Source organism: Cervus canadensis, chromosome 25, assembly GCF_019320065.1.
Source record: "Cervus canadensis isolate Bull #8, Minnesota chromosome 25, ASM1932006v1, whole genome shotgun sequence".
Lineage (NCBI taxonomy): Eukaryota > Metazoa > Chordata > Mammalia > Artiodactyla > Cervidae > Cervus > Cervus canadensis.
This window is the reverse complement of record NC_057410.1, coordinates 42,699,713-42,725,539: the sequence shown is the minus strand read 5'-3', so window position 1 is coordinate 42,725,539 and position 25,827 is coordinate 42,699,713. Positions and strand designations below refer to the sequence as shown.

At 37.1% G+C, this 25,827-nt stretch overlaps 1 protein-coding gene across 4 annotated transcripts in view; it reads left to right on the top strand.

Annotated features, from left to right (window-relative positions):
* METTL25 (methyltransferase like 25) overlaps positions 1-25,827 on the top strand; it is a 305,346-nt gene that overhangs the window by 4,936 nt on the left and 274,583 nt on the right. For all 4 annotated transcript variants that reach the window (XM_043447081.1, XM_043447080.1, XM_043447079.1 and 1 more), the window contains exons 2-4: positions 17,973-18,137; positions 18,606-18,712; positions 23,031-23,624. In XM_043447081.1, coding sequence (XP_043303016.1) covers positions 17,973-18,137; positions 18,606-18,712; positions 23,031-23,624 — 866 coding nt within the window. The remainder of the gene's footprint in view (positions 1-17,972; positions 18,138-18,605; positions 18,713-23,030; positions 23,625-25,827) is intronic.

Genomic DNA, 25,827 nt, shown 5'->3' with positions numbered 1-25,827 from the left:
TTGGTCTTCCTAAGTATAGAGAAATCTTTCAAAAGCGAAACAGAAGAGGTATTCTGATTTAGGATAGCCAAAATAGTTTATGAAACAGAAATAGATCAAGACTACACAGGCAGCTCAACCAGCTACCCAGCTTGATTAAGAATTTTTTAAGAATATCTGGCTTTATCTGCCCTAGTTGCAATTCTAAAATTAGGAAAGAGTGTCCTCTCAAATGAATGATATGGGCTATTGTTGTAAATGTATTTCTTACTGTAAATTAATAAATTATAAAGTCAGTTTCTTGTAAGTTTGCTTAGAATCACTTGTGGAAAACCCATTCAGCTTTAAGGAAATACAGTTCCTGTGCCTGTAAAGCCAGCCTCCGTGACTTTGCCAAAGCCCAGGGCTGCTCCGAGACTCTGCCTGAGCCTCCAGGGCCTCTCTTGACTCTTCTTTCGGCTGCTTGAGGCCATATGCAGCATCTCCTGTTTCTTCTTGTCATCACTCACATGATCCTTACCAGGCATGGGTGCTGAATAAATGTTTAGAATTGGTTCCTTTTGGTGAGCATCTGCATAATTAATTTACTATCATTTGAACTGAACGACACAGGAAGTTTTTGCCTACGATAGATTATGTCATTGAAGTTTCCCTTAAATTATTTTTATTGCATCTCAATAGATTAAATTGCTTCTTGGCCATTCTAAGTATTTTTTGTTGGTGGTGGTGATGGTGGTGATTATGGTGCATTAAAATTACACTCACATTTAATTTGAAACACATGAAACAAAAGCATATTGGAAATGGAAAGTGAGAACAGCAGAGAAATAATTAGTGTCATCTGTTTTACTCTGTTGTGTTTATCTTTTCACTCTCCATATGTATTTTACTGAACTCTGTTCTCCCTTTTCATGTTTCTTGGATCTTTTTAGGAGACTTCAAGTGTGGACATAATTTCACAGGACAAAACGATAGTGGCAAGTGTCAGCCCAGTTTCTTGGGTTGCTACTATATTTGTGTGTTAAGAGTGAACAAAAATGCAAACACATCTGTGGGAATGTGTTTGGATATTGGTCATCATTTTTAACTTAGTCGATGTATAGAAAGTACTTCTGATTGTTCCTCTTAGATGGGGCCATTTAGAACTTGAATTTAAAAAAAAGAAAAAGAACTTGAATTTATTTTCTAGTTTTTAACGGTTACCCTCCTCCCCCCGGTCACCCAGGTTCTGATTTCCATCGTAATTCGGGTATAAATAAACTGAGTAAAACAAAGTTTATGGAGAGTCCTCTTATCTATGGCAGTTTTCTCCGTCAGCCTACTCAAATTATATTTAGCCAATCTGAATAAATTTAAGTGTCTTCCATTTATCTAGATACTTATATTATTTGTTTGAATTATCAAATCATTAACCTTTCACTGGAAATGTGCTATTGTGGTAACCTGTCTTCATGGTTTTATCATGATTTAAATTCTTAAGTTGAATTAAAAAAAAAAAAACCTTGCCTAGAAGGCTTCCTATCTAATGGGGTCTACATGTATTTTTTGTTTTTTCACCTCTTCACTTCAGTGATTAAAAAGGTTCTCTATAAATGACATTAGCAATCTTCTTGTTACGTAGGCTCATAATCTGCCAGCTCTTCTTCCTCCGTTTCTCATGCATCTGCTGCTTCCCACAGCAAATAGTTCAGCTTCCTCCTTTTTCAATCTTGTGACCAAATTTTAGCAATAACTTCCAAATTGTTCTTGCTTTCAGACTATTTCAATTGCTTCTCCATTCAAACTGCTTTCCAGTGATCTTCCAGAATCATAGTTCTCATCTTGTTATTCTTTTACTCAAAAGTCATCTAGTGGGTCTTCATTTCCTGCAAAACAAAGCTCTTCACCTTCGATGTTATCCACTATCTTTTTTCCAGCTGGAACCTCAGCTGATAGTGTAAGCAACTAGGAGAAGCATGTACAGAATATGGGTTTTGTGATTGTCACATACAGCTTTGAATCCTTTCTCTGTTACTCTAGAGCTGTGTAATCTTGTGTGGGCTTCCCTGGTAGCACAGACAGTAAAGAGTCTGCCAGCAGTGTGGGAGACTGGGGTTCCATCCCTGGGTTGGGAAGAGCCCCTGGAGAAGGAAATGGCAACCCACTCCAGTATCCTTGCCTGAAAAATTCCATGGACGGAGTAGAATCTTGTGTGAATTAGTAAAGCTTTTGAGCCTCAGTTTCTTCATTTGAAAAATGGAAATCATAATTACTGTCTGAAAGGGTTGTGTAGAAGTTAATGAGATACCTGTGAAAACCTAGCACATAACTGAGTGAGCATTTAATAAACATTAGCCATTATTTCCATATTTTGCTTTCCTCACCTAGAGGTGAATAGGCTGAGAGTCAGAAGACTGGGTTCTGGTTCATAGCTGACTCTGATTAGCTGTGTGTCTTGCACAGGGCAATTTGATCTCTGGTTCCTCTGGCTTTTCTAAAACCAGCTTGAACATCTGGAAGTTCATGGTTCACATATTGCTGAAGCCTGGCTTGGAGAATTTTGAGCATTACTTTACTAGTGTGTGGGATGAGTGCAAGTGTGTGGTAGTTTCAGCATTCTTTGGCATTGCCTTTCTTTGGGATTGAATGAAAACTGACCTTTTCCAGTCCTATGGCCACTGCTGAGTTTTCCAAATTTGCTGGCATATTGAGTGCAGCACTTTCACAGCATCATCTTTTAGGATTTGAAATAGCTCAACTGGAATTCCATCACTTCCACTATCTTTGCTCGTAGTGATGCTTCCTACCTAAGATGTTCATTGGAAGGACTGATGTTGAAGTTGAAACTCCAGTACTTTGGCCACCTGATGCGAAGAGCTGACTCATTTGAAAAGACTCTGATGCTGGGAAAGATTGAAGGCAGGAGGAGAGGGGGATGACAGAGGATGAGATGGCTGGATGGCATCACCGACTCAGTGGACATGAGTTTGGGTAAACAAAGGGAGTTGGTGATGGACAGGGAGGCCTGGTATGCTGTGGTTCATGGGGTCGCAAAGAGCTGGACACGACTGAGCGACTGGACTGAACTGAACTTGCACAGGGCATTTAGTTGTGCAATGAGGAAGCATCAACTTCCTTATCTAAGGAGATACCTAGGGTGTGCTTCAATAACTGAGGCAGAAGAAGAGCCAGCCTGTCTCATATGGCTATAAACATCTCTTGAATGACCAATATATATATATATTGTATATATATATATATGTATTTTTTTTTTTTAGCTAACTCACACAAGTCTAGAATTGCAGCTTCTCTTAAAAGAAAAATAGAAGATGTGGCTCCCCAAAGTTCTAAAGATTATGGCTCTTGGTTTGTGGACTTCAGGCACTTTCCGTGTACCCCTGAAAATGCATTCAGGAGTTTGCTTCACATTCTCAAAGGAGACCAAGAACCAAAAATAACTATGGATCATCTGGGTAAAAGACATCTAGTGTTGCTTCTAGTGCACAAAATGTAATGACAAATTTTTTACCTCCAGATTTTATTAGTTCCTCTTGTTAAAGCCATGATCACAATGAAAGCCTGAGTCAAACTGAATTTTTTTTTAAAAATCTTTATTGAATTTGTTACAATATTGCTTTTGTCTTATGTTTTGATTTTTTGGCCACGAGGCATGTGAGATCTTAGCTCTTCACAGGGATCGAACTTGCAACCCTTGCGTTGGAAGGTAAAGTCTTAACCACTGAAGTCCCCAAGCTGAATCTTGAGATGAAAAAGCCTATAACCTAGTCATCATTGGGTCATGCCAATAAATGATTGAACTTCCCATATGAGTATGAGTTCCCACATGAACTTCCCAGGTCACCTTTGATTATGAAGATGACTGAAATAATACGATGTCAATTCTGGATTTCTAAGATACGTCTTCAACCAAAGAGGAAGGGACAGAGTATAAGGGGACACTATTACCAACACTTCTCTCAGTCATTCCCTCTCCCCCATTTATCTAATGCTTCTGCTGTCTTGTTGCCTGAATGTGCCATGCATTGTACCCCTCCCTAATTTTTTTCATGTAATTCTCTTTGCCTGGAACTCTCTCCTGGTACATTATCTATTTAACTTATGCTAAATCTATAACAGAACTAGTCATTTATGTATTGTTTTATTCCTTCCTTTATTAGAGCACTTAGCGTGTTGTGTTGTAATGACGTGTTTCCTTCAATCCTCCTATACTGTGCGTTCCGGTATCGAAAGTGCCACGCAGTAGGCTCTCATTAAATGTTTGTTGAATTTAATACGGTTAAATAAAGAGTATATGGGCATTCCAGGTAGATAGAACAGTGCAAGCAAACAGGGAAGGTGGAAAACTGTAAAACATGGACAGTAGGAACATAAAACCAAGTATTCACAAATTTTTACATAGCTAAAGTCAGAATAAACTATTACAGCCAGTATTTCACACATCTATCATGGAGATGTTTGGAATCATCCATCCATGGGGACACTGGTTAGGATCCCTTAGTGGTAGTCTAGAGATGAAGGATGTGCCTGGTTTAAGATGATGGCAATGAGAATACAAAGGAACTGGTAGTTTTAAAATACATTATACAGAGAAAATCGGTAGTTCAGGGTGACTCTTATTTATATATGGTTCAAAGAAATGGGGAAATCAAAGATAATTTCAAGAGATTGATTGTGGGAATATCTTGAAGAATAATAATGAATGTTACCATTAGCAAAATTAGTAAAATCAGCTGAGGGAGCTGGTTGGGGAAATAATGCGTTCAGTTCTAGATATATTGTGTTTGAGGTCACCCAAATAGAGATATTTAAGGATTCACATTCATTGACCCCAACCATTCACATACCACCTTAGATTTTTAGAATTAGCTCCCATGTTTTATTTGAGTAGTATAAATTATCACTGCTCTGGGCTACAAAGACCAGAAGTGACTAAAGCGAATTTAATTCTATTGATACTTGAGAGGAAGGGATGGGCAGTCCTTGAGCATCTCTTCTATGACTTCTGCAAGATCAGTATTCTTCAGAACTTGCTGTGGTCATTGATAGACTTAAGAATAGTTCTTAAGGTCTGTCTCTAAACTTCATGACCTCTGGGTGCCTGACTATTTTTGTAACCTAATTTATTTTTGCAAAAATTACTTAGCACCTTCTTACTTGTTGTTCAGTCACTCAGTCACATCTGACTCTTTGCAACTCCATGGGCTGCAGCATGCCAGGCTTCCCTCTACTTCTAAGTGTTAGTCTAAGCATCTTCTTAGACTTAACACTGTGCTAGGTGTTATGGGTGAATACGAAGATGTAGAAGGTATAATCTGTCTTCAAAAATTCACATTCCAATAAGGAAGGTAAAAGACATAGTACTTGTAGTACAAACCAGAATGGGAAGAGGAATGAAATATTCCTTTCTTTTGCAGAATTTTATTCTAGTTTCTTCCTATTTGATGTAGTTAGAGAATTAAATTATATTCTTTCTAGGTTAAGTGATACATGAAAATCTGCAGTCTGAGCACTGCCCAAGAAAATGCTTTGCAATTTTTAAGGTTTTTTTTAAACTTACTTAATTTCTAGCTATGTGAGATTGCTTTTCTCCAAAAGTATTTGATTTCATTTTCTAAATAAATTTTCCAGCATTGTTTATATTTGAAATGTTAAGTGTCCAGCTGTAAGTATTTGTGTTTTTGTATTGTTTCACAGGTTAATTTTATAATTCTCCACAATAAAATTCTATTCTCCCCTTCCCCTCTACGCCCCTCACATGTCAAGCTGTTTCTCATCTGTTGTTTTATTCTTTTCCGTGTGTTTCTTAGGAATTTTTATGTTATTTTAATGACAATTGAAGTAATCTTCCATGACAGCTGTTTTTTAATTTAAAAATGGCAATATTTTTACAGTTTATTCAGAATTTTACGACCCATGGCTCTATCTTTGTCAACAGATATTTCTCAAAAATTATTATTCTTAAGTGACTACTCTGTTGATGATGAAGGTGTTATCTAAATGCAGTGAATCTATCCTTTTGTCTACAAAGCTCCATTTATAAACTTTTCACACTCCTTAATACTTTATAATATTTTCTACCAAAGACAGATTTAATAAAGTAAATCACCTTTGTACTCCAAAATATGAAAAAAGATATTTGGAAGTATAATTTTGTTGTTATCTTAAAAAAATTTTTGTTTTTTTTTTTGGATCAGAAGGGTTGTTTTTAACCTCACCAACTTTAACAGTGTATTATATTTCTATTTCTGCTTTTTTTTTCCAATCTTGCTTTCTTCCTTCTTGTTCACCTAGTGTGTGAATTTTTTTTTAATTTGTATTTTCAGTCAAAAAGAAAATATGTGCTTCATTCTTCTGGATTAGGTGGTCATATGGTGTCATTTAGGCTATTCTGGAATTAGCAAAAAGATATCTACCTTGCCTTCATTAGAAATTGAAATTTAGATTGTGCAAATTAAAACTATTTAGTGTGATTAACATATATTTTTTCAAATGAAACAGACTGACCTGTATGTTTTGGTAGTTCATATTATTTATGTTTTTTTGTTAGATGGTTGTTATCTAAAAAACTCAGACTAGTAACTTAGACCATCAAGAATAAGAGAAGATCTGTTTAATACTAGAAATACTGGAAAGAAAGGGATTATCTTTTCAGAGTTGGATTAATTTTAAAACTGTGAAATTTATATTAAGAATTAATAGCTCTATCAGTGACTAAAAGAATAATTTTAGGTTGTTTTAAATATTTTAAATGATCTCGAGAAGCCAGAGGAAAAGTACTAAATTGAATTGTCTTTTATAGTATTAACACTGGGCAAGGTAAAAGGTGAGGAAACAGTAAATGATAGTGATTCTTAATCTCTTAGGTCACAAATCCCATTAAAAGGCTAATTCACATAAATGCTGTAGTACCTCTTCCTTAGGAAAAAGGCATATATGCTCACAAATAGGCGTAAAACTTTACAGACGGCTTTAGGTGATTCATAAGCTTCTGTAGCTCTTAGACCTCAGGATAGGAACCATTGGTTGAAAGCATTTTTAGTATTATAAAACTTTGTTACTTCATCTTGATTTAGACCAGTGCTTATACTCATTCTTTTTTTCCTTGTCACTTTTTGTTCCTTATTATGATGTATATTTTCAGAATTTTCTTTAACTAACCTTTGTGAAGTTCTGAAACTTCCCATGTGAGGGAAACTGTATTTCAGATGTAACTGCAGAATATCTGACCAGTATCTTCAGGCAACGCCAATGACAGTTACTGAAACTGAATTCTTCCTTTTATTTGATGATTAAAATCAGAATGGTGAATGTAAATGTAAAGTTAGGTGGGCATTTTTTTGCTTATTCTCTATTCAGCAGCCGCCTTGAATAATGGCCCCTAAGGAATAAAATTGATCTGCTTTTTTAATGAATTATACACATCATTTATAAGAATTAAGTAAAGAGCATGATCTGCTGGAGTTATGGTAGGAACTAGATAAAGTATATATTCAATGCAAATTCCTTTTGCACGTTCTTTTTGCTGGGCAAGTGATTATAAATGTATTCAGTTAAGAAACAGTAGAATAGACACCCATTTATTTTGTGCTAATGTTGAAATGGAGGTAATGGAATTTAGAATAAAAATAGCAGATAAAATTAAACTCAAGTTAATGAAATACACAATAGAGGAAAGTACAATTTTAAGGGAGAGGTGTGAGTTTTTACCCTCTCAAAATTTCTTAGTAGCAATTTAATTATACTTACAATTACTGTTTACTCGGAACAAAAAGTCCTTTATTTTTCCTGCCTCAATAATAAACAAGCTGGAAAGTCTTTTTTTTTATTCTTGAAAGCCTGGAAGTCTAGGCCCAAGTCAATGTGTGTATAGAAAGGAAATACTGGTCTTCTCCGTAAGAGATCAATAGCAGTGCTAGTTACTAAGATATTGCCATCCTCAAGGTATTGTGGGGCATTGGAGCTTACAGTGGTGCTCAGAAAACGGCAGCTGAAATAGGAAATGAGATGGCTGTGGTAGAAACAAGAGAAGATCCAAGAGGTTGATTTTAGCACTCTGCAGTAAGGGTTCATTTTCAAAGCATTCTTTACAACTATCAAGCAGTTTTTAAAGTTTTAGAATCTAGAATTTATTTTGTATTTTACTAACAAAATCATATTTGATATTTTAAATTGAATTTATTTTTCAGAAAATATTTACAAACATTTAATTTATCCCTCAGTGCTTCTAATTATAAATGGAGTTTGAAGTTGTAGAATTTCTCATAATCTGTCTCTTGATTTTGGTTATTTTCTGAAAAGAGAGACTTCTGATAAAGGAAATTAAAGCATTATAGTAAAGCAGACTTGAGCTCTATATTAGGTCTCTGAGGCATGGTCAGGATTATAACCTAACTACCAAATTTCATATCAAATTCAGTAAAAAGTGTCATTGGTAATAATATTCTCTCTTGAGCTTTCAAGCTGATTCTAGGACATGGTGCCGACTGCTGACCATGGGCTGCCAAGTACTGAGAAGTTCTTGCTTTCATCCTACTTACACTACAAAACCCAGTGTCAGCTCTTAGACTTGTGTTCAAACTGCAGCTTACCTGTCTCCAGCTATGTTTTCATTCTAATGATTGAGGACTTGCATCCAGCTTCTAGAATCCAAAGTTCCTTTTCCCCAGCAGGCCTTGTGTTTAGAAACTGTATTGGTCATTGTTTCAAGTTCTTCTCTGGTAGCCTATATGGTACTCTGGGCCTAATGTTTGAGTATTTTCTATCCCATGTTTTTCTAACAAAGTCCCAAGTGTCACGTTAGAATGCTCAGTTACTTGGTTGGATGTAGTGGTTTGGGGGTTGCCCACTGTGTTCTAGGCTCTGTTTTTGGCTGAGTGTATATGTACACAAATACACAGATACATGTAAGTATATGTCTGGTTTGGTGGTTTAGTCACTAATTTGTGTCCAACTCTTGCAAGCCCATGGACTGTAACCTGCCAGGCTCCTCTGTCCATGGGATTCTCTAGGCGAGAATACTGGAGTGGGTTGCCATTTTCTTCTCCAAGTGTATGTGTACTTGTGAATATTTTCATATTTGTGCACATGCTTATGATTACCAGATGGCTCAGTGGTAAAGAATCTGCCTGCTAATGCAGGAGACATGGGTTTGATCCCTGGGTTGGGAAGATAACCTGGAGGAGGAAATGGCAGCCTCCATTTTCTTGCTGGGACAATCCCATGGACAGGAGAGCCTGGCAGGCTACAGTTCATGGGGTCACAAAGGGACTGAGTCACTGAGCGCGCGCCCGTACACACACACACACACACACACACACACACATGTGCTTATGTATGTGTGTGTTCCGTAAAATAGATATTTGCCCCCATTTTATAGATGGAGGTATCAAGTCTTAAAACAGATAAATGGATTTCTCATGGCCATAGAGGGAGAGACAGCCTGAGAACCAGAATTCAGACCTAGTTCTTGCTTAATCATGTACCCATTCTAGTCATTGAGTACCTGCTATGGGAGGAAATCATTCTAGGTTTCCTCAGGACACAGCAGTGAACAAAAATCTGTGTCCTCTGGCATATTGCTATGTCAAATGATGATGAGTGCTATAAAACACTGGTGAAGATCAGCGAGGAATGAGAGCTGAGAGAAGCTGCAGCTTTAAATAGTGTTGTCAGGAAAGTTTTCACGGAAATGGTGACGTTTGAACAAAGACTTGAAGGAAGTAAGAGAGAGAACCATGAAAATATCTGAGGGAAGATGGTATCAGAGGAAAAAACAAGGGGAAGGCCTGGGTAAGCACATCCCATGTGACATCCTGAAAGAATTGTAACTGGGAATTACTGAGCTCTCTGGAATCCACACTGCACATTTGTTCTCCACATGCTTTGTAAATTAGACGCTACATGCCATGGATGAATCACCAGTCGTTAACAAATTGGCTTTATCCGGTTCAGTTATTACTTTGCACGTAGTAGGTATCCCAGAATTGTTTATTTTTTAGCGGGTTTATTTTTTATATACCAAATCCGTTTTCTAAACTGCTGTTGTTTCGTATGCTATTTTTATTTTCCTTCAAATTAAACTATGAAAAGGGTCCATTAAATACTGTGTATTTACTCTAAGAAATAATAGAGTAAAAACTGATTTTCCTAGTTGTATAAATAAATGTGAAAATGATTTTGAAATTGTTCCATGTACTTTATAAATTCGTTGTGATGTAATGTTGGCACAATAAGGATATGTATATCAATTTCTTATTAATTATACCGTTCTTTCTAAGAGCATTGTTTAGTCTTGAGATAACATTTTTTTCATTTCATATGCAACCATAAATTATGCTGGAGTTCTTGTAAAAAGTTTCCTAGCACATAATTGAGTAACATATATTGATTTATTTTAAAAGGCCACAGTATATATTCTGTTTCTGCCTTACATAGATTATAGGGTTGTGGGCATAATGAAGCATTCGTAAAATTTAATGTACCCCATCTTTAATTTTCATACTTCAGCAAGACAGCTCTAACTTTTGATTGAAGTCTAGTAAACAAGTATAAAAGATTGAAGCCTAAAGTCAACTCTTGTGGAAATGCTTTCAAATGTGTAATTAAACTTGCATCAACTTTAAATTTACATTTTAGGAAACATGTAAAATTCATCTCAACCAACACTTATTGAGCACTGTGCTTTGGAAGTTTTATTGCTAAGGAAAAAAATTACTATTTCGTTAACAGTCATGATGTTAATAGAGTCTGAACCATGGCAGCGATGGGCAAGTTAAGGGGGAGCGGTTCCAAATGCAAGACATTGTTCCATTAGGATTAATGGGTGACTGGATATGTGGATTGAGGGAACAAGGAGCATTGAAGATGATGTAAAGATTTTTAACTTCAGCAGTGGGTGACTGATGCCAGTGTTAAACAGGAGAGGATATAGGAGGAGGGAAGGTTTTAGTGAGCATAAGAAGGTTCATTTCAGTTTGGGGCCTTTTGAATCGGAGACATCTGTAGGACATTATGTAGAAGTGAGTCCATAACATTTCTATTGTTATGAAGAGGGCACTGTTGATTTCTTCATGAACCTCTGGACCAGAGGAAGTTTTCAGGTTGAGTGATTGTAACAATCGTGACCTTTACCCTAACCCCTATAACACAGGTAAACGTCAGAATTTAGCACATAGCTGTATTTTATCTTCCCTCACTTTCTAAATGTTCTAAAGCACGATTGTGAAGGCTGAGATGAGGACTTCTGCCCTTCCGACAGGCTCGGCAGCACTCTTGAAGTCTTCACGGTGGCCTCAGTGATGACTGCCACCACAGAACCTTAGAATTGGTCCTCCCAGTGTGCCTGCTGATGCCGCAGTAGTAAATGCATTGAGGAATCGCTTGCATCCATCCAGCCATTCATTCCCCACTTACTGAGTACCTGCTGTGTGCAAGGTGTTACAGCCTTCCGCCTAGGCGTGAAACAGTGGGGGTGTTAGTTTCCACAAGCAGAAACCCACAACAGCTTCATAAAAACTTTTACTCTTCAGGGACTTATCAGCTGTTTTATATGGAGAAATTACTCTTTCATTTCTTAAAATCTTGAGATCGCTTGTGGTAAAGAGGAAGCTGTTGGGGGGAGTGAAGACAGTGAAATGATTAAGATAAATTGAGTTTGAACCTATGTTAAGATATTACCATTATTGATCTCTGCCAGAGAGAATTCTTGTTAACATATTCTGACAGATCTGCCTGGAACTTTTTAAAATGCTGTCTTTCCTGATTTTGTTTCTTGTCCACTGAACTCACCGCTGTCGCATGTTGATTGAATGTGGGGACACAGCCTTGGTCCATATGCCTTGCTCCTTAGTGTTTGTGGGAACCTGGCTAAATTGCAGCCTCTCTGAGTGTTGATTTCTTCCTCTGTAATTGTGGATAGGAGCATAATATAACTAGCTTATAACTCTTTTCCATTAAATATCAATTGTTTGGCAGAGCGCCTAGCAGGTAGTATATGTACAATAAATGTTAGCAGTAATAGTGATGAGATAATTGTGAATCCTAACTCTGTCCTCCTTAAAGTGCTAGGTAATATTCAAGTAAAATATCAGACATTTAGTTTTGAAATTGTATTTATATTAAATGTTAATATTATATATTCATTGATTGTTTCTATTTTATTTCTAGCTTTGAAACATTATTATTTATTTCTTTACTTTGAGATTTTCATAATCCAACATGTGTATGTATAACCTTTCTATCTTTCCTTGTACATTGATCTCTGCTGTAAAAAAAAAAAAATACTCAGAGATACCATGATCTTATATTTAATAGAATTAACTTCTCCCTTGCCTCTTTGCTGTTTTTGCTCCCTCATGTTCAAGTCTTGTAAGAAACTTCTGTCTAATCTGTCTTTTAAGAAACTTCTGTGGGTGGACAGAAAAAATAAGAGTAAATAAAGATAAAGTATGTAATAAAGCAGAGCAGATAATTCCAGTAGAGGGAGATATTGGCAAAGTAATCAAGCCACATAATATGCAGGTGCAACAGGCATCAAATTTAAAAATGAAGCTTTTCCTGGGTAAAAAGTTTAACTAATCAAGAATTAATTAAATAATAAGTTGAGTAACACTGTGGTTTCTGTTTTGCTAGTTGCCAAACTCAAGCTCAGTATACAGGTATCTGGGAATGCGCTATGCAGACCCCAGACACCATTTCCATCAGGGTGGAACTTACTGTTTCAGAAATAGCAGTGAAGGCGACCACTGACACCTCTCTTTCTCTGAATCTCTGAACATCTTAAGTAATGGAAGTTACAGGTTGGATCATTTGAAAACAAAGTTACAAAAGCTTTATTTTCATAATTCAAAAAAAATTTTTCGCCGATTTCTAGATGATCTGAATAAATTGGTATAGCCTCAAACAACAGGACTGAATCAGAATACTATCTTTTTTATGTAAGTAAATTAATAAAAATTTAGTATCTTTGCAATTTAGATCTCCAAATTTCTGAAATTACTAGGAGGCTTATAAATTAAAAACAAATTAACAATATTAATTTGACTTGGATGGGGATTTTTTCACATATTTTCAGTAGGATTGATTCAGTAGTTAAATTGCTTTGAACCTTTACTTTTCCAACAGAAACATCACATTTCTTTCTGTTGGCAACCTTGTCCAATAACTGACTACTTTAATAGTCCCTCTGCACTTTGAGATTTAATGTTCTTATTTCTATCACACTCTAAGAATTTGTAGCCCTGGTACGTGGGGATGTTGAGACTGCCCTTAAAACTGAGAGACTCACTTAATGGTTGATTGAGTTTTCCCCACTGTATCAGGCCTAAATATTTTGATGGGGATTTTATTACTTTTGGCTGCATTAGTAAATTCAGTTTGTAAAATGTCCAAAGAACTTTATGTAATACACAAAATATATTTAAAATAAATTTGTAGTAATCTTATAGATTAAATTTCTATTTAATTGATTCAGAAATGGAGGTTATACATTCTCTGCTAATTTTCTTATTAATTAATTTAGTAAATATTGCTAGTAATACTATCAACTTAGTAGATATTACCTTTCAAACAGTACTGTCTTAAACATGTAGTTTTTAGTTAGCGTTCTGTAAACCCTCATCAGTTTTCTTGCTTTTAATTTTTGCCAGGAAGCATCATTGCTTTTCGTGTTTAAATAGGTTTTTATAATTTCATAGGTAACTTTGGAGGATCATCAATGCTAGAAAAAATTTCATAGCGTATATTGTGGTTTTTCTGGTAGAACCTAAGTTGTTCCCTGAATTGCACCATGCTTTTGTAAAGTGAACATTTTAAATATTTTATTTAACCACTAGATGTATTTTTTTGATTATTAAAAATATTTTTTTGGTAAATGGACTTGAAAATGAACTACTCCATCCAAAGAGTTTCCTTGAGCTACTGCCTACAAATCAGAATGCCTTTTTTGAAAAAACCTTGATAAATAAATTAACATGCATTAAAAGTGGCTATAGAAAAATGAAATGAACAAATAAAGAGCAAATCTATACTATGTGTATACATTGGAATAGGCAATTTTATGCTGCAGTAATAAACCTAAAAACTCAGTGACTGAAAACAATGATGTTATTTTTCATGTATACTGACTGCCTGTTCCTTGTAGTTTGACAGCAGCGATGTCTTTGTTGTCATCTCTTGGGGGTTCAGGTTGAGGGAGGTTCTATTTTGACACATCTTAACAATTACAGTTCTAGGGAAAGAAAGTATAGTGAATCTTTTGATATTTTTAAAACTTCTGCATGAAAATGGCATAGTTCATCCACTTTGGTGAGGTGCAGCCACATCTGAGTTCAACAGGGTGTATGATCCTCACACAGAGAGGGACGCAGGGTGTTTAAAGAGCAGCCGTTTGCTCTGCTAAATCAGTGAGCATTGGGCAGCTATCAGGAGTTTCTATATCAAGCTTAGACAATGTCTGCTTTAAACTGACATTGGAAGAAAATGAACAGTTTTCACATAATCATAACCTGATTAATTTTAGAACTCGTATTGAGAGGGTGTTGAACAAACACACATACATACACATACAAACACACCACTCATAGGTCTACATGGTCCGGTGAATCAGGGTGCAGGGACTTTTTTGTAATAACATACCATTGAAGGGCTTCCCTGATAGCTCAGTTGGTAAAGAATCTGCCTGCAATGCAGGAGACCCTGGTTCAATTCCTGGCTAGGAAAGTTCCGCTGGAAAGGGATAGGCTACCCACTCCAGTATCCTTGGGCTTCCCTTGTGGCTCAGCTGGTAAAGAATCCGCCTGCAATGCGGGAGACCAGGGTTCAAACCCTGGCTTGGGAAGATCCCCTGGAGAAGGGAAAGGCTACCCACTCCAGTATTCTGGCCTGGAGAACTCCATGGACTGTATAGTTCATCGGGTCACAGAAAGTCGGACATGACTGAGCGACTTTCTCTTTCACCATTGAAAACGTTGCCGTTGTTCCACCTGCAGCGTGGACAGGGTGTGACAGCATTGGATGGACTGACCTTCTTTAAATATGTGGTTGTATGTCAGCCAGGATCATTCATAAATTTAATGACCATATTTCAGTTTAGCATGGTTTTAAGTGTTGTTCTTTCTTTCTTTTCTTGGTTTTTGAAACATCAACAACAAAAATACCAAATTTTAATGTGGAATCTAAGTATATACTTGTATGGTGTATCATGAGAAAACTAGCTGCTACAAATAAATAGCTAATAGTTTAAATAATAAATATAATGGAACTGTTAGTGATATTGCCAAAATTCACACCAAAATAAAAATGTAATTTGTTGTAAGATAAATGTTTTTCATTTTTTATAGTTTTTAAAAATTTATTTATTTTTAATGAAAGGATCATTGCTTTACAGTATTGTGTTGGTTTCTGTCATACATCAACATGAATCAGCCACAAGTATAAATGGAGAAGTTCTGTACAGGCAGCAAATATAAGACCAAGGGCTGACTGAGGCTCAGATCTTGAACTCCTTATTGCCAAATTCAGACGTAGATTGAAGAAAGTAGGGAAAACCACTGGACCATTCAGGTATGACCAAATCAGATCCCTTATGATTATACAGTGAAAGTGACAAATAGATTCAAGGAATTAGATCTGGTAGACAGAGTACCTGAGGAACTATGGACAGAGGTTTGTAACATTGTGCAGGAGGTGGTGATCAAAACAATCCTCAAGAAAAAGAAATGCAAAAAGGCAAAATGGTTGTCTGAGGAGGCCTTACAAATAGCTAAGAAGAGACAAGAAGCGAAAGGCAAAGGAGAAAAGGAAAGATATACCCAGCTGAATGCAGAGTTCCAAAGAATAGCAAGGAGAGATAAGAAAGCTGTCCTAAGTGATCAATACAAAGAAGTAGAGAAAAACAATAGAATGGGAAAGACTAGGGATCTCTTCAAGAAAATTAAGAGATACCAAGGGAACATTTCATGCAAAGATGGGCACAATTAAAGACAGAAACAGTATGTACCTGCAGAAGCAGAAGGTATTAAGAAGACATGACAACAATACACAGAAGAGCTATATGAAAAAGATCTTAATACCAGGATAACCATAATGGTGTGATCACTCACCTAGAGCCTGACATCCAGGAGTGCAAAGTCAAGTGGGCCTTAGAGAGCATCATTATGAACAAAGCTAGTGGAGGTAATGGAATTCCAGTTGAGCTATTTCAAATCCTAAAAGATGATGCTTTAAAGTGCTACACTCACTATGCCAACAAATTTGGAAGACTCAGCAATGACCATAGGACTGGAAAAGGTCAATTTTCATTCCAGTCCCAAAAAAGAGCAACACCAAGGAATGTTCAAACTACTGCACAATTGCACTCATCTCACATGCTAGCAAAGTAATGCTCAAAATCCTTCAAACTAGGCTTCAAAAGTATGTGAACTCAGAACTTCCAGATGTTCAAGCTGGATTTAGAAAAGGCAGAGGAACCAGAGATCAAATTACCAACATCCATTGGATCAGAGAAAAAGCAAGATAATTCCAGAAAAACATCTACCTATGCTTCATTGACTACGCTAAAGCTTACTCAATGTGTGGATCTCAACAAACTGTGGAAAATTCTTAAATAGATGGAAATACAACACCATCTGCCTTACCTAAGAAACCTCCTAAGAAACCTGTATGCAGGACGAGAAGCAACAGTTAGAACCTGATTTTGAACAACAGCCTGGTTCAAAACTGGGAAAGGAGTACATCAAGGCTGTATATTGTCACCCTGCTTATTTAACTTATATGCAGAGTACGTCATGCAAAATGCTGGGGTCAAGATTGGCAGAAGAAATATCAATAATCTCACATATTTGATGACACCACGTTTATGGCAGAAAGCAAAGAGAAACTACAGAGCCTCTTGATGAAGGTGAAAGAAGAGAGTGAAAAAGTTGGCTTAAAACTAAACATTCAAAAAACGAAGATCATGGCATCCAGTCCCATGACTTTATGGCAAATAGATGGGGAAACAATGGAAATAGCAAGAGACTTTTCTAGGCTCCAAAATCACTGTGGACAGTGACTACAGTCGTGAAATTAATAGAAGCTTACTCCTTGGAAGAAAAGCTATGACAAACCTAGACAGCCTATTATAAAGCAGAGACATTACTTTGCTAACAAAGGTCCATCTAGTCAAAGCTATGGTTTTTCCAGTGGTCATGTACAGGTGTGCGAGTTGGACCATAAGGAAGGCTGAGCTGAAGAATTGATGTTTTTGAAACGTGCTGTTGGAGAAGACTCTTGAGAATCCCTTGGACTGCAAGGAGATCCAACCAGTCAATCCTAAAGGGAGTCAACCCTGAATATTCATTGGAAGGAATGATGCTGATGCTGAAGCTAAAGTGCCAATACTTTGGCCACCTGATATGAAGAGCTGACTCATTAGAAAAGACCCTGATGCTGAAGAAGATTGAAGGCAGGAGGAGAAGGAGACGACACAGAACAAGATGTCTGGATGGCATCACTGACTCAATGGACATGAGTTTGAGCAAGCTCTAGAAGATGGTGAAGGACTGGGAAACCTGGTGTGCTGCAGTCCATGGGGTCGCAAAGAGTCGGACACAACTGAGTCGCTAAACAACAGCAACATGCATATGTCCCCTTCCTCCCGCCTGTGACCCCTTCCCACCCCCTAGGTTTTTAAGAGCCCCAGTTTGAGTTTCCTGAGTCATCCAGCAGATTCTCACTGGCCCTGTGTTTTACATATGGCAGAGTATGTGTTTCACGCCACTCCCGCCATCCACCCTGCCCTCTCCTTCCCCTGCCCCGTGTCCCCAAGCCTGTTTTCTGTCTGCGGCTCCATTGCTGCCCGCAAGTAGTTCATCAGGACCATCTTTCTATATTCCATATATATGCACTAACATACAGTATTTGTTTTTCATTGATTGTTTTTTAAATCTCCAACCAATTAGCTAGTAATTGCTTATTTTGTTGCCAACGTTTCCCTTTTTATCTCAATTTTTTAGATGTTACTGATTTTCCAAAAATATTTTGTGAAACTTCCCAGAAGCTGGTGAATGTGGAAGCGTTTGCTCTGGCTGCAAAGTATTATTCTGTACAAAACTTGGGAATATGTACTCCTTTTGATCAACTGCTTGTGGCCCTTCATGGAAATCAAAAACAGAGAACTGGTAGGTGTGTTTGTGTGTGTATGTATGTTTTTTAGGCATTTAGAAGTAATATGCTATTCATATATGTCTATATTTCCAACATGCTCTTAATTTCTTAGACCTGGTAGACTTACCTGTTTTAAATGAATTGATTTTCTCATGCGCCATATTAAACAAACAACTCAGTTATAAATCTCCACATTTTCTTTTTCCTGCATTGTAGACTAGTTATCAGTCTTTTCCTTTGTAGTTAATCGTTTTATATTTCAAGGAACATTTCTAATAATGTTATATGAGTCTTTTTCATTTTATTAATTCAAACTTGATTCATAATAGCTAAACTAGTCAATAACTATCATATAGAAACCACAATAGGATCTCTGTATTATTTTCTTATTTAATTATAGAAAACATGATCATCAACAGATGATTCTTACCACTTTTATTTCTTTAGTAGCAGTATGTTAATTCTGTTCTATTTTTGTTCAGATGAAAATGTGAAACTTGATGAGTTTATGAATTTGAAAAAATCTCACGAAGTTCAGGCAATGTCAGAACTCATCAGCAGTATTGCTGGATACTGTGGAATAAAGCAGGTAATAAGAGTATTTCCCTATATATTCTCATGTTAAAATTATTACCGTTTTGGGGGGTATCATTCAAATTTCCTTTTCTACTGCCCTCGTCTAGTCTTTAAAACGTCATTAAGTAATAGCTAATGTGAGATACGTCACATCATTTCTGACCCTTTAAATATGCTGTCACTACCTAATACACTGCAATTATAACCAATTTATACTAAAAAGAAGATATGGCTATTAATATTTTGCTCAAATTTCACTCTTTTCAGAGTGGATAGAAGCTATGGCAATTATCTTATGTTGTAATTCTACCTTGTGGCATTATGAAGATGACTTCCTGCAGAATTGTTTACTGCTAGGTGTTCCCAAGGACGTGAGGTACCAAGCTGTGGTCGGGGGCATCTGCCTCATTATTGTAACACAGAGAAACCTGGATTCTTTCATAGTGTCAGAATCATAATGCATTCCTGTTGTCAAAAATAGCCTTGTGAAAGGTAGTAATGTCTGAAAACAGATGCGAAAATAAAATCAGTGATTGCCTATGTTGGCCTATAGAAATAGTCATTTTTCTCATCCCTACGAGAACATCTGTGGGGGTCATAGAGGACTCTGCCCTCTTCAGTTTTTAAGAGGTGTTGGAATCTTTTCCATGTATCCTTCCAGACTTCTAGGGAGTTTGAGGATGGCTGGAAAATGGTCACTGCTTGAGCCAGGCTTGCAGAACCACTTACGGCAACACAGATCTTGAGGGTAGGAACTACGGCAAGAGCTGAGGCAGTAGCTTTCAACCTTTTCTCCATGTGTCATGCCCAAGCAGTGCCTGTCGGGATCAGTAACAGGCTCACCATGACGGTGATACCCAGCCAGAGTAAAGCGGGCAAGTACACAGTAAAACGTAACCAGCTGCTGCTGTGCCTAACGTATGAAGGAATATTAGAAGCATACAAATGAAGGGGGAAAATAAGTAATTTACTGACGACTGCATATTCTATGGTATCATTTTTAAAAAGCTCTTAAAGAAAATAATGGTATGTTCTTTTTTTTTTTTCATTTATTTTTATTAGTTGGAGGCTAATTACTTTACAATATTGTAGTGGTTTTTGTCATACATTGACATGAATCAGCCATGGATTTACATGTATTCCCCATCCCGATCCCCCCTCCCACCTCCCTCTCCACCGGATTCCTCTGTTCTTAATGCAAAAAAATATATGCAAAAAAAGCATTAAAGAAGCAAGGGAATCATAGACAATAATCTGATCATAGTTGTTAGCTCTGGTGGGAGAAGCAGGGAGATAGGCTATGGAAGGAACACGGTTATATGGAATGTAATTACTAATATACCCACCCCTAGGTTGGCTGGTGGCTTCAAGGGTACAGCAGATGCTACTGGATGCCTTCCTCAGATACTACTGGGCCTTACCACGTCATGGTGGTCCAGCCGCTTTCTACCTGGCAGTTGCTGTATCTCTTTCCCTGTGGATTTTCTCTGTGTGCTGAAGCATGGCACTGCCTGCACACACATTCTGGGGATTAATTCCTCCCTGTGTGCATCCTTAATGACTAATACAAGTTAATAAACAAATACATCAACTCCCGGACTTTCCAGGTGACTTGACTCTGAGGTATATGTTCTACACTGACTCTCCGAGTTTTCCGGTGGGATTAAACCCAGGTTGTTCTAAAGTCGTGTTTTGCCCACAAACACACCTGTTGTTGGGCTGCCTTCCTTTCTCTTTTTTTCCTTCTCTCTTCCGCTATCAGTGTTTTCTGCACCTCCCAAATAAATCACTTATACTTAAATCTTTGATGGGTATTTGTTGTTGTCCTTTATAACTTTTCATTTTGAGTATACTTATTTATTTATATGAAATATATAATAAATAATTTTCAATTGATAAAACATAAATTTCTAAAGTGCAGAGAAAAAATTTGAAATCGCATGTTTCATGTTGTTGTTCACTCAGTTGTGTCTCATTGTGACCCCATGATCTGCAGCACACCAGGCCTCCTTGTCCTTCACCGTCTCCCAGAGTTTGCTGAAACTCGTTCATTGAGTCAGTGATGCCATCCAACCATCTCATCCTCTGTTGCTCCCTTCTCCTCCTGCTTTCAGTCTTCCCCAGCATCAGGGTCTTTCCCAGTGAGTCGGCTCTTTGTATCAGGTGGTCAGAGTACTGGAGCTTCAGCTTCAGCGTCAGTCCTTCCAATGAATATTCAGGGTTGATTTCCTTTAGGATGGACTGGTTTGATCTTCTTGCTGTCCAAGGGACTCTCAAGAGTCTTCTCTAACACCACAGTTCAAAAGCATTAATTCTTAAGCATTCAGCTTTCTTTATGGTCCATCTCTCAAATCCATACATGACTACTGGAAAAACTGTCATTTTGACTATACGGATCTTTGTGGGCAAAGTGATGTCTCTGCTTTTTAATACACTCTCTAGGTTTGTCATAACTTTTCTTACAAGGAGCAAGCATTTTTTATTTCATGGCTATAGTCACTGTCTGCAGTGATTTGGGAGTCCAGGAAAATAAAGTCTGTCACTTTTCCATTGTTCCCCCTCTATTTGCCATGAAGTGATGAGACCAGTTGCCATGATCTGAGTTTTTTGAATGTTGAATTTTAAGCCAGCTTTTTCACTCTTCTCTTTCACCCTCATCAAGAGGCGCTAATTACTCTTTGCTATCTGCCATTAGACTGGTATCATCAGCATATCTGAGATTGTTGATATTTCTTCTGGCAACCTTGATTCCAGCTTCTTAGTCATTCCCCGCCCCGGCATTTCCCATGATTTACTCTGCATAGTAAGTTAAATGCAGGGTGAAAATATACCGTCTTGATGTATTCCTTTCCCAGTTTTGAACCAGTCCACTGTTCAATATCAGGGTCTAACTGTTGCTTCTTGTCCTGCATACAGGTTTCTCAGGATGCATGTAAGGTGGTCTGGTATTCCTGTCTCTTTGAAAATTTTCCACAGTTTGTTGTGATCCACACAGTCAAAGGCTTTAGTATAGTCAAAGAAGCAGAAGTAGTTGTTTTCTGGAACTCCCTTGCTTTTCCTCTGATCTGATGGATGTTGGTTATTTGGTCTCTGGTTCCTCTGCCTTTTCTAAATCCAGCTTGTACATCTGGAAGTTCTCAGTTCACATACTGTTGAAGCCTAGCTTGAAGGATTTTAACCATTACCTTGCTAGCATGTGAAATGAGTATAATCGTATGGTAGTTTGAACATTCTTTGGCATTGCCCTTCTTTAATATTGGGATGAAAACAAACTTTTTCCAGTCCTATGGCCACTGCTGAGTTTTCAAAATTTGCTGACATATTGTTCAGTTCAGTCGCTCAGTCGTGTCCGACTCTTTGCAACCCCATGAACCGCAGCACGCCATTGAGTGCGGCACTTGAACAGCATCAACTTTTCAGATTTGAAATAGCTCAACTGGAATTCCATCATCTCCACTAGTTTTGTTCATAATAATGCTTCCTAAGGCCCACTTGAATTCACACTCAGGATGTCTGGCTCTAGGTGAGTGACCACACCATCGTGGTTATCTGGGTATTTAGACCTTTTTTTGTATAGTTTCTGTTGTGTTCTTGCTACATCTACTTCATCTCTTCTGCTTCTGTTAAGTCTTTGTCATTTCTGTCCTTCATTGTGCCCATCTTTGCTTGAAGTATTGCCTTGTATCTCCAGTTTTCTTGAAAGATCTCTGGTCTTTCCCATTCTGTTGTTTTCTTCTAGTTCTTTCCTTTTTTCACTTAAGAAGGCTATCTCTCCTTGCTATTCTCTGGAACTGTATGTTCAGTTGGGTATATCTTTCCTTTTCTCCTTTGCCTTTCACTTCTCTCCTTTTCTTAGCTATTTCTAAGGCCTCTCCAGACAACCACTTTGCCTTTTTCCATTTTTTTTCTTCTTGAGGATGGTTTTGGTCACCACCTCCTGTACAATGTTAGGAGCCTCTGTCCATAGTTCTTTAGACATTCTATCTACCAGATCTAATTCCTTGAATCTGTTTGTCACTTCCACTGAATAATCATAAGGGATTTGATTTAGGTCACACCTAAATGTTCTAGTGAAGAAAGACAATTTTATTTTCAATATTTCTCTTTTACATCTTTTTCTTGACTTATTATTATACTGCTTAGAACTTCTCTTAAAATATTGAATAAAAATGATGAGTTATTTGTTTTTAATGGAATCAAAAATTAAAATAGAGTAAAGTGTAACAGGTTGTATAAATTTTACAACCATCCATTTACTTGCTTTTTTAAAAAATTTAGATTGCTGTTACCATCTAACTGAAATCCCTTTAATTCATTCTGATTTCCTTTAGGTAATTGACCTGGGTTCTGGAAAAGGCTACCTAAGCTCCTTTTTATCCTTAAAGTACGGCTTAAAAGTTTATGGAATCGATTCCTCAAATACCCGTGGAGCCGAGGAGAGAAACAGGAAACTGAAGAAGCATTGGAAAGTCTACCGTAGGCGGTCAAAACCAGACGTCAGTGGACTGGCATTACAAACAGCAAAAGAAAAGAAAGTGCAAGATGAAGCTAAATGTAAAGCAGACACCGAGGGCGTAGGTACCAACAGTACTGCAGGTCAAGGGAAGCCATCAACCTCAGACTTTTTATCGGAGTTTTCAGGTTCTGTGATTTCTGACATCAGAAGACAAATGGAAAACTTAAAGGTTTATTCACACCAAGAGGAAAATTTGTGTTTTGAAAATGCCTTTTCTCTTAGAGACCTTTTGCCTGTTAATGCCATAGACCCTACTTCCTCATCCCAAATACCTAAGAGAAAAATGTCTGAAGCAAGTAAAGAGAGAAGAAAAATTACTTCAAAGTCAAATGAATCAAATATATATTCACCTTTAACATCTATTATCACTGCTGATTCAGAACTACATGATATTATTAAAGATCTGGAGGTGATTTCAGTTTTGAATTCTGTAATTTGATTTATGTAAAGGCTGTAAAACATAGAATTAAACTTTAATATTAGTTTACTTAAGCTGCATATCTTATTTGATTACATTAATTGAAAGAACCAAGAAAATAAAATTATATTCAGGCTTTCATGATTTCTATAGATACCAAAATCTGATAAGAGTACAAATCTGACAATCTGACAATCAGAGTTTTCCAGAATGGGGTGCCCTTACCCTCCCCTCATTTTTAATCCTGAATTAAACATAAGTACAAATACAGAAGCTAGTTAGCTAAGTTCTCATTATGCAATTGATGGATTTTTCAAATTCCACTCCAAGAAAATTCTTACATTTCATTTACATTTGGAATAAAGATGTATCTAGGGCAATATTGGGCTTCCCTGGTAGCTCAGCTGGTGAAGAATCTGCTTGCAACACAGGAGACCCGGTTGGTTTCCTGGGTTGGGAGGTTCCCTGGAGAAGGAATAGGCTACCCACTCGAGTATTCTTGGGTTTCTTTGGTGGCTCAGATGGTAAAGAATCCACCTGCAATGCGGAGACCTGGGTTTGATCCCTGGGTCCGGAAGAACCCTGGAGGAGGGCATGGCAACCCACTCCAGTATTCTTGCCTGGAGAATCCCCATGGACAGGAGCCTGGTGGGCTACAGTCCGTGGGGTTGCAGAGTCTGACACGACTAAGCGTGAGCTCAAACATGAGCACAAGGGCAACATTGTGTTTAATGGTAGCCTTGGTAACCAAAATTTCTATTGTATTGAGTAAGAGTAGCTTCTGAATTCTTAAAAAATTTTCAACTTTTTCTAAACTACAGGTATGTTGAGTCCTATAATGTTTAAGAGACAATGTATCTTAAACAAAGGCAGCATTGTATGTTAAAACAATATTAGAGGAGTTTCTAGAATCATTTGGCCTAACTCACTGTTTAGAAATCAAGGTAGCCTTTGAAGTTATGATATTCTACTCTTGTTAAATTTTTTGAAAAGTCTTCCCTAAAGAATGAATGAGCAAAAGATCCTAGAATTCTTCATAAGTTTAAATCCTTGTTTGATTGCTGAACAGTGTTTTAGTACTTTGTCATTTTAGAGTGAGGGAGTTTTTCTTTTTTCCAGGTATTTTTATATTTCACTAATTGTGGAAAACTGGTTAATCCTCATTAATTGTTTTCCCTATATATGAAATCAGTAATTAAGTTACAGCTTAACCTTCTATTGGGGTTAAACAACCCCAGTTACTTTAATTTGACTTCAAAATATATACACTTTTAGTGCTTATTATCATTTATTTTTGCTTTTAAGAGTCATCTGAAAAGTATACGATCAAAACTGTATGCAAGCTTTTATAATAATTTGCTGATAAAATATATGATGGAAGATTGTTTCTTGGCTTCTTAGTGAATCAGTAATTTAATAACCAAAATTGACCAATGCCTCTTATCCTTTCTATTCCCCACTGTACAACACACATGCAATTCTTAAATATTTTGCTATTAGGCTACTATGCTAATTGCAGATTTTTGTTTGCCACCTGCTGATATTATTAACCAACCCTGTATAATGAATACAGTAAAGAATGAGGTTAAATGTTTTTTGTGTTGTCTTTAGGGAGAGCTAAGCTTAAAAAGAGAGATTTGTACCTCTATGATCTACCCTTAATTAGCAACAAACCCTTTCTCTCTGAATTCCTTATTATTTATAACAAAACATCTAAGTAAAACCTACCCAAGCAGTGTAATCACTGGGAAAAGCAAAATAATTGCACAACATTTCATAAAATGTGCTTTGAAGAGAATAATGATTGAAGCAACTGAATATTTTATCAGGTTGAAGCAGTGTACAGGTACAATTCTTTTCTTTAGAAAGGTTAGGCTTTAGCCCTGCCTGCAATGCAAGAAACCTGGGTTCAGTCCCTGGGTCAGGAAGATCTCCTGGAGAAGGGAATGGCTCCCCAGTCCAGTATTCTTGCCTGGAGAATCCCATGGACAGCGGAGCCTTGGAGGGCTATGGTCCATGAGTCCCAACGAGTTGGACACAACTGAAGCAACTAGGCACACACATAACTAGATTATATGAGCTAAAGTATTATTTTTTGTAAAATAACTCAAATGAAGTAGTTATATTTGTTCTTAAAATAGTTATAATGATATATTGGAGTCCCAACTTAATGTCTGTTATTTTAAATATTTAT